This window comes from Notothenia coriiceps, unplaced genomic scaffold (genome assembly GCF_000735185.1).
Source record: "Notothenia coriiceps isolate Sejong01 unplaced genomic scaffold, NC01 NC01_scaffold00005929, whole genome shotgun sequence".
Classification (NCBI taxonomy): domain Eukaryota; kingdom Metazoa; phylum Chordata; class Actinopteri; order Perciformes; family Nototheniidae; genus Notothenia; species Notothenia coriiceps.
The window spans coordinates 74,715-84,684 of record NW_011338630.1 but is presented as its reverse complement, the minus strand read 5'-3'; the positions used below and the strand labels follow the sequence as shown (position 1 = coordinate 84,684).

Below are 9,970 nucleotides of genomic sequence, written 5' to 3'. Positions count from 1 at the left end.
CCACACTATTTTGAAATACAAAAATACATTGATAAACGTGTAGAGTGTATTGAAGTTACCCTGTACTCCATGTATGTAAAGATGATATTAACAGCAAAACAAGACTACATAAACCAGAGACACATTCACAATAAGAACACATATTTAAGCTGTACAGTACAACTATAGTGGTGATATAATTATATGTTGTATTTTCATTTGCTATAAGTAGTTAAGTGAGGATGTGTCTCTTGAAAAGGATGCACACAGTCTTCAGACATTATGAGCAGTGGATATTTCAACTTTATTGTGTTCTTTGAAAAATAGACATACTGTATATAGACATTGATATCTTTATATATTTTTTCTTTTCCAATCCAACCTCCGATAGGTACAGTATACTCTTTTATTTGTATTATTTACTGGGAGAATCCACGGTACATCAGGAGACACTAAAACTGGGAACTCAGAGCAGAAAAATATCCATCGCAGATGTTGGGATTGTAATGCAGAACTCAACTTTGGTCCAGAGAAGAATACAAAATAAACTCACAATTGACAGCATGGAGCTACAAGTCAGAACATGTATTGACCACTTCATAACGCTCCGACCACACTGAACGTTTGTTTTTAAGTGATTGTTTTTTCTTCTTGTACTGTATTTGCAGATTAACAGTGGTTGCGTAATATTCCTTCCACATGTCTAACCTATAAGTATATCTGTATTCATAGTTATAGCTACACGTGTGTTGTTTCTGAGACCAAAATATGTTAAAATGTCATCAAATAATGGAATGAAGGCTGTGGGATATTAAAAGGTCAATTTACATGAACATAGGTAGCCAGCAGAGCAATGGATGCTAAAGCTTCTATTATATATGTCTATGAATAAACATATATTACTTTATACAGGGTGTTTCTGGCATTGTTGCTGCATCATTCTGAAGAGTTTGGAAAGCCCTGCAGCGTTGAAGCACAGAATGAGGCGTGTAGCTTGATGGCACTTGGACTGTCTCTACCACAAAACATGTTTTCTAACAGTACAAAATAAATGCTGCATTTTGACCACACAACTTGTGTCTTTGTGCATTGGATGCACAACCAACAAACAAGGAGCAACCACAAATTGAACAATTTAAAATGGCATGGTCACAATATTTAAAATATAAATTTAAAATAGACAAAGTTAAAAAAATCATGCACATCAGCAGGTTATTGTGCTTGTTAGTTAAAGTCACAGCGTGTGTGAGCGCAGAGTTTTTATAGAATTCAAAAATAAAATAAATAAACCTTTTTAATTTAACTTCTGTCTCTAAGATAGTACCCAACTGAATATGCAACCATGAGACACACGTACTGGGTGCTGTTCAGCATACTTCATGATGTAGCTTCAAGTTTTGTGTGTGAGAGCAGGAAGGCAGTTATTGTGTGGAGAGCATCTGTGAACCTAGACAGGCTGTAAACAGAGAGCGCTGCTAAACACAAAGTAGCTGATGTGACTCACTGGAGAACTGCATGCTCTCTCTCTCTCTCTCTCTCTCTCTCTCTCTCTCTCTCTTCGTTATCTTACATAATCTGTCACGTTGTTTGTTTCGCTTGGTGGGCCCTTTCTTTGTCTTCATTTTAACACCCACCACCTGCGTCTTCTTTTTTTATTTGCCAAATTTACCTTTCCCTGCACGTTTGTGCACGCTTGGATGGATAGGCATGTGTCTACATGCTTGTGTTTGTTACAGTGAGAGAAGGAAACAAATACAGGAGGAGCATGGGTGTTTAGGAAAACATCAGAGATAGAAGGTATATTATTATTTGAAAAACCAAGTTTAAAGAATATTAGGTACTTCTCATTTAAAAATACTTAGTCTCCTTCAATATACACAAGAACAATGTGCTATGTTTGATGTACTAACAATGTACTTAGTATACTTATTGTTTTACCTCTAGGACTTATAAATATACTCTTGAAAGTACTTGACTGTTCTATAATCAAACAGCATTTGGATAAATATATACACAATTGCACATTTTTAATAATTCTGTAAAGTAATTTCCTATATACAACACTTAATTGTGTTTAAGTTTACATTTGCCAACAATAATTAATTAGCATAGTAAGAACATTGTTAGTATTGAAAATAGCACACTTTTAGTACATTAATAAGGAATTATACTTCAAATTGGTCAGTATACCTTGTTTTAATTGGTTATCTGGAAAGACATATTCTAGCTGATATACTATTTTGTTAAGTGACAGACTATGTAGTTCTGCCTCTTCTGTCTGGTTCACCTTTCATCAATCTTTCTTGTCTTGCCTATCGATCCCCTCTGAAGATTCACTGAAGGAGACAAGGTCAGAGGCCTAATAAGACAGAAAAAAGGCGGCTTAAGTTGAAATCTGCCTTGGAGGTCTGTTCCAATCTGTGTTGATCTCTTGTCTGCTCTGCTGATGTTCTGTCAAATTATCTGTTAAGACTTGGCTCGATTTGCACACAAACATAACTTTAAATAAGTATTCAGCTGAAGCACATATCCTCATAGTGTGTGTTTGTGATTGACAGCTCTTACTAACTGTGGTAATGAAGTTATGCTGCATAAACAGCATGTGTACATGTACACACAAAGCATGTTCACTCAGAAAAGCTCCCTCTGATGTCCTTTTAAACACTAGCAGAGATAATGGTTGTTGTGTTGAGGTCTTCTTTTGATCATTTTCTTGTAATGGGGGTCCGATCACAAAATACTTCAAACAACGCAGCATCTGCTGCTCGATACCCTCCAGCAGTAACACCATTCTCTTTCACAAAAATGTGAATCCTCTCCACAGAAACATGCTTGGTGGAAGAAATGATGTTGTTGTTGTTCAGTGGCTGTGTTCTATTGATTTCTTTCTGTGGTTTATTTTCTGGGTAGGGCTCGAGACCTGCATGTGCTTTGTCAGATCACTATGAATTGCATATAACTGCTGTAGAAAAAACAAAAGGCTTAAACTTTGCTCAGCTATACTAAACTCTGCTCCCATCTAACCGTCAATCAAACTCTACTGTCAAACATAGCAAATGAAGATGAAGAGCAAATACTATCAGTCATGTAAGCTGACCTTTGAAAAGAGAAAATGTACGCATAGTTCTACTCAAACACACACACACACACACACACACACACACACACACACACACACACACACACACACACACACACACACACACACACACACAGACACACACTTATTTGCACTCTTACACAGTCATCACACGCACTTCTTCACTTTATGCCTTCATTTGATCTTCTGTCAGGTCTCCGACTTTGTTTTCGCTGGCTGGATGTTCTGGACTTTGGAAAGCGTGACTGGCACCCTTCCCTCTCCAGGGGTCGGTGGTTTCATGATGGGGGTACCTGTGAGAACAGCAGTTCTGCTAGGAGTGATATCTATACAAAGTAGTTTGAGTTCAGCCTAACAGTAAAAAGAAAAGCGTTTGCTGCATCAACATCTCATATCTACTCTTGATGTGTTGCTGAAGTTGGCTGCCTTTTTGCGTATTAATCATGGATGTTAAAGGTGTGTGTTTGGTAAATGATGTGAAGCGGTCGCATGGTTAGAATTGAGAAATTGTTGTGGTTAGGTCTGGGTAAGAAACCTACTCATTTGAAAACAAATGTTGGTTTGGATTGAAATGACTAATGTTGTTGATCTGAATACATCTGTTAAAATACCTCAACATTTGGTTTCACAGGGGACATGGATGCAGCTTCTCTAGGTGAAATGTGTTTTACTCACCCTGTACTCCTCCATTCTTCCCAACATTAGTGTACTTTTTCTATCTTTATAAGCATCCTTCACTCTGAGTGTCTTGTAACAGCATTAATGAGTTTACTGCCTGGTGCGTCTTACACTAACGCTAAAGGGTGCCTTGTGCATCCCTATCAAGACGTCTACTCACGCATCAGTTTGAATTGCTCCGCTAATGAGACCAAGTTGATCATTTACTTTATTGCAGTTGCTGTTTAACCGTTCACAAATGTCTATAAACGAGGTACAGAGTGAAGGCTTACCAACTGTCGCGTGCAGATCTGCCAACCTCTCTTTGAACTTCTGCTGCAGGTACAGTTCTTCTTTGGAGTAGCTTTTGGCAAAGGCAGATAGCAGGAGACCCACAGCCATGGAGGTTCCTCCAACGCAGAACAACACGGCACCGGTCAGCTTACAAACATCCAGAGCATGGTTAAAACTGACGGCGTGGCTGTTGAAGTGAAAGACACATGGCGGAAATTAGAAATCAATCTCGGTAAGCAATACCTGTCAACCAAGAAAAGTGAAAAATATGCATCCAAAAAGTCACTCGGAACCATTTTTAAAAAGGCTATTCTCCATTTTGAAATGTCTTTGTTGACTTGTTGAAATTGTTTTGACCTTTATGTAATGAACTGCATTTCCTTCCACTAAAACAATGAGCCATCCATTACAATGATGTCATAGAAAAAAGGATTCCAACTGTAAGTGTTAAATACACAGAATTGCTGTGTAGGGATAGGAACGTTTTCATTAACCCCCTTCCATTAATACACTGCATTTTTCTTTTACCTGTCAACAAAAAGGAGATCATCCTCTCCAAATGCCTCGGTCCTAGTTGGAGTGGCATATCCGACCAAAACAACAATAAGGCCCGCAAACAAGATCAGGGATCCGAACGCGAGACAGACCTGGCCGAGAACACAATGACATGTTATACGACTACACGACCAAAGAAACCAGCAGGTTAGTGGCTGCTTAAACTCACCTTCCAGAGTAAAGAGCTCCACCTGCTAGGCGATCTCTGAATCTGAAAATCTTCATCACGTTCCCAGATAGAAGCTGTGCACTCTTCGTAAAACTGGAGAAGAGATAAAAAACAGACAGATGTTTTCACTTTCCAAACATGGACCCTGAAAACCCACCAGAGATCAAGATCTAAAAGCCTCTAATCAAAGTTTTCAAAAAGAAAACAGTTGATAATTGTTGAATAAATTGCCCTGTGTGTGTGTGTTGTGTACCTGGTGTAGGTAAGACCGGACTCCATACTGTTGGCAGTTTCCGCTGGCTTGGGCTTGCTCACCATACTCCGACCCACAGATCTCTGAGCAAGAAGTCATCCTTCACACCTGTCTACCTGCTTGAGGAAACACACACACACACACACACACACACACACACACACACACACACACACACACACACACACACACACACACACACACACACGCGGATGAATGCCGGGTGTGCAGCCACCCACACGTTTGTGGATAAAACCTCCATAGTGTTTAACCATGCATAAACATGCACACATAAATAAACAGTGTAGAACATATATGTATCACACAAGCATGTACCGTCTCACACACACACTGCCAGAAAGTTATGTAACATTGTACTGAAGGCATTGGTGCCTCAGAACATTGAGATGAATGATGCGTTCTCAATGTCTGCCGTTATGAAATAAGCCATGAGATGTTGAATCGGTCCTCCTTTTTAGATTCAATATAGTGCCGGCTGAACCCAGAGGGTGCTGACATGCAGAGAAATAACCTTTTCCTCTTTCGATAATTCATTTCATGCAAAAATAATAACATCAACATCCATTTTTTTAGCTGTGCATCGAAAATCAAGCAATTTATTTAGTATTGTGTGTTGCATTTTATATTGTTATATAAAACATATATGTTTTACAGTATAAAGGACATGCTGTGTAAAGATGACCTTGCTTGTTGACATATAGGAGGAGTTTCATTCACATAACAAATCCAACCATAACAACAATTTAATCCACGTGATATCTTTTGAATAGATCAGCGATGTGTAGAAAAAAGTAATTTGCCTAAACTAATGTGCTGTTAGAGGATTCAAATGTTTATACAGAAAGATCATTCAGGTAATGTGAGTAGCTATTTTGGCAGCATCAAATGAAATCACACATTATATTTGTTACCCTGTTCTCTGTATTCTGAGGCTATAAAAACAAATTCAATTAAAAGACCGCAGAAGAGATGCTCTAGGACCTTTTTACTTGGAGCATTTACAAGTCCCTCAGCATCCATTTGAGATCCAGAGGCATTTCCCAGCTCAGTGCCTTGGTACAAACACAACTCTGTTTCAATTTTCCGTCAGCTATAGCTCTAAATCCTAATTTTCTGCACCACAGCAGAACAGCACTGGGACCAACATATTGCTCCCAGTGTTGTCATATTCTTCAAAATGCCCAATGTGTACAGACATCGCAGACACACATTTGTTTATAATATAGTTTGATCCAAAAGCAGCAAGCTCCTATGATACATGACACTTGGACGAAGAAACAGAACTACACAAAGAAGCAGTATGTGTTACTGATGGGGCTTAATGGGTTTATGGTTCACCAGGATAGGAATGTACATTGACTTGTGGGTGAAATAAGTAGCAGTGATTGCACAAAAAACATGTTGTTGGCTTGAATACTGAAGGGAATACATGTTGGGCCTCTATCTGGAGGCACTTTATGGTCAACTTATCAAGGAACTATTACCCAAATTGTATGCAGGTAGGAATAGTCAGTATGCAGTAATGATAAGGACATTTTAGGAAGGTACGCACAACAGAGCACCTTTGACCTTCAGTCTGCATGACACAACATGTGTGATTAAAACTTTGAGAGGCATTCATATTAATGAATCGATTACATACCTCACTATTATCTTGCCTATTTGTCATTGAAAACTGACATTACTCATTTAAATGTCACTTTTTTTTATATAACCCAGTCACGATTTGCCTTCTAAGGGTCTCGGACAATCAGAATATAAAACCTTTTGATGTATGATTTACTTTCATTAGATTGATCGCTTAACGTTAAAGAATGTGGGGTATAATCTTAACATTGGAGAGTCACAGCTAATATGTTGCAACTCTATTCTGTACACTGCTTTTCTTGTCTGAATCTCCTTATAGATAATAATAATAAACGTGTGGAAATGTGAAGAGGAGATGGAGAGTGTCTCATTTCATAAAATGGCCAAACATTAGTTCCCACATTGTATGAGATTCAGTCAGAACATCACCTGAGTGTGATGAGTAAGATGCTGCATCAAGACGAGACACACTGTTCCCTGCTACATTGTGATAATCGTATTACTGCTTCATTTGTACCTGCTGAGGTCTGTCACGCAATCTAAATCCGCCCAGATGCTGCTCATCCTCACTGCATATGCAAGATATTTTAAATATTCATCCAGCTATAATGATAATGTGTAATATGGAAATATGACAGATTTTTCATTATGAACTACAAGGTATAGAGACTACATTGAGGCTTCATCTATTTAAAGTCAAACACTAAACTTGAGTGGGAATTTAAAATGTCATGTTGTCTTTTCTTCATGTATATATCGACATGTTTGTGAAAAAAATCAAACTTAGCTTCAGTGCCCTTGACCTTGTGGTCTATGGCAACAGCCAAGCACACAGAAACACAGCCAACACATGACATAAGGCCATTTACAGACGAGAATATTTGATTGACTGAATAAGACGACAGCATACACTCAATGGATGGAGACATATAAATAACAAAACAAAAACAAAATGGACAAATATTCAATTGAAATGGGCTCGCAGGTAGACAGTGTGTCTCTTTCTGGGTCATTTCCAGTCTTCCCAAGCATTCTCTCATATTTTAAAATGTTTCTTTATCCACAAAAGACAGACCAAATACATCTCCTATCTTGACCTCAATCCAAATGTCATCTGAAAAATAAAAACCAGAGTAGAGAAATACAAACACCAAAGTGTAGATGCAAAAGCCAAAAGTCTGAAGTAAGCTACAAGATGTCCTGTCCACCGCTAAACCGGGAGCTGGCTGTGGTGCTTATCGCCATTATTATCATCAAGCCCTCAGCCAAGCAAGACAACACACAGACGTCATATGTGACGCCAGTCTGAGAGCAGAGCTCTTCCCAACCCCCCCAGAGACGCAGATAGACACAGTGCGCTTTTCAATTAAACTAAGTCTTTGCATCTAAACAATTAGACGTAAATCAGGTCGCGTGCCGTCTTAAACACCAGAAACACATAATCACGAAATATGACATGTGCAGGTACAATTTATAGGGTTGAAGTTGTATCTCATCTGAGAATCCACCGCCCGAAACGCGCGTAAATAAGAACAGAAACCAGCGATTATTATGTAATGACAACACAAAGTTTCAAAGAGCTTTCTTTCCGAGATTGTATCCACATGATCGCTACTTCCAGCTGTGCAAGATGATGCGTGCACCGCTGACCGAGTCCATGCAGGAAATATGATTTCCCGACATTTAACAAATCAACAATTGATCAGAGACTATGAGTGGAAACATATTATTCTAAATCATTTTAAATCGTAATTTTACCTGTCATTACCAGCTCGGAGAGTGATCACTCGCTGCTGTTCCCTCAGCCGGGTCCCATCACTCTACAGTCACCTCTCTCTCCCCACCCTCTCTCTCTTTCCATCGATGATTCAGAATTTCACACTGGCTACTGCGCATGCGTCACATCCATGACAATATAGCCGATGATTCAATCGCGAATATAAATAACCAGGCATGAGTGTTGGAAGAGAAAGACATTCATTCAGGATTCAACATTCATACCTAGATGGACAAATTGCTCAATGAATGGATGTATATATAGATAGATGGATGGATGGATGGATTGATAGATAGATAGATAGATAGATAGATAGATAGATAGATAGATAGATAGATAGATAGATAGATAGATAGAGAGGTGGATGAATTACTACATTGTTAGGTAGGACATGTGTCCATGAAGGGCAGGAACACTTTTTATTCTCAGGGGAGCAAGTCATAACACTGTCAGTGGAAAGTCAAGGGACAGCTCTGGGTCTCTATCATTTATTTTATATAAATTATATAGATACATATTTTATCATTTACCAATACAATATTCAAAATTAGTTTTAATTAATTATTTCCTAATTTAGCCTTTCTAAATGGGACATCATGCCAAATCCACAGCAGGTTCATCGTCAATGCAACACACACATGCACACACGCACACACACGCAATTTCTAACACACAAACCATTTTCCAGGATTCCAGTCACATTCCTGCACAGTTTATTTTTAGCACTGTGAGTGACGTATAGGGGAGTGTTAGTCACTCTCTCTGGGCTCCTCTTGAGGAAGGTATGACCTAAAAGAGATGAACCACATCACGACTCCAGTGTAAAGTTCCTGCTGAGTTAAAAACGAGAATGAGTCTGCTGATCTGTCAAAACGTGTTTATGCATTATTCATTCAGAGTCTACAATAAATGGCATGAACTTATTTAACTCATTTTTAAGTTATTTTTTTGTCCTTTCTTTTCCCTCCTTTTTTTGGGTATACTTCTATATTTACTGGATGATAAGGGGTTTAAAATAATACATAGCATTCAAGATTGCAACACCAAATATTCACTTGCTCCAAGTCATTATTATGTGACATATTTCAAAATAATGAAAATGGTTGTCTTGAATTGATATTTAATCACCATTCATGCCTGTAAAACAAACAAGCAATGACAAAAACACATTATTTCGGGAGTCCAGCACTACATGTTTGCAATGTTATTTCACTCCAAAAGTGGCCTGACAAATGTTAGACAATGTTAGAAAAATTCAAATTTAGGACAATTTTGGTTTCATAATTAAATGTAGGTAACATAAACTGTGTATTAATTTCAATGGCTCTTTAGACGGTGCTATTATTTGTAACTCTGGATCACAGGTCTGATCTGGTCTGGTAAAGTCAGGCTGGAAACTCAGCATTGAGCGCTCATTGGCAGGTTTGGAAAAGCATGTTCCTGTAGCAGGCACATCAGGAGAGGTTTGTTTGTCCACAAGATGAGCTCAACTAGAGGGAGCACAGGAAATGAGAAGGTGGCAGCAGCTGTCGCCATGACAATGATCTCTACAATATTTCTAAGCTGAAGAGACGCTGT

At 38.5% G+C, this 9,970-nt stretch overlaps 1 protein-coding gene across 3 annotated transcripts; it reads right to left on the bottom strand.

Annotated features, from left to right (window-relative positions):
- Positions 1 to 633: 633 nt before the first annotated feature.
- nrsn1 (neurensin 1) lies at positions 634 to 8,468 on the bottom strand. Of its 3 annotated transcripts, none has more exons than XM_010768679.1 (6): positions 8,374 to 8,468; positions 5,008 to 5,126; positions 4,755 to 4,847; positions 4,559 to 4,677; positions 4,030 to 4,217; positions 634 to 3,372 (listed from the first exon to the last, which is right to left on the bottom strand). In XM_010768679.1, exons 2-6 carry the CDS (start codon positions 5,104 to 5,106, stop codon positions 3,269 to 3,271), a joined length of 603 nt encoding a protein of 200 aa, XP_010766981.1. In that variant the 5' UTR covers positions 5,107 to 5,126; positions 8,374 to 8,468; the 3' UTR covers positions 634 to 3,268. The 3 variants fall into 3 exon arrangements, with proteins under 3 accessions (XP_010766981.1, XP_010766980.1, XP_010766982.1); XM_010768678.1 differs by having other exon boundaries at positions 5,008 to 5,123; XM_010768680.1 differs by having other exon boundaries at positions 8,384 to 8,404.
- Between the last annotated feature and the right edge of the window lie 1,502 nt (positions 8,469 to 9,970).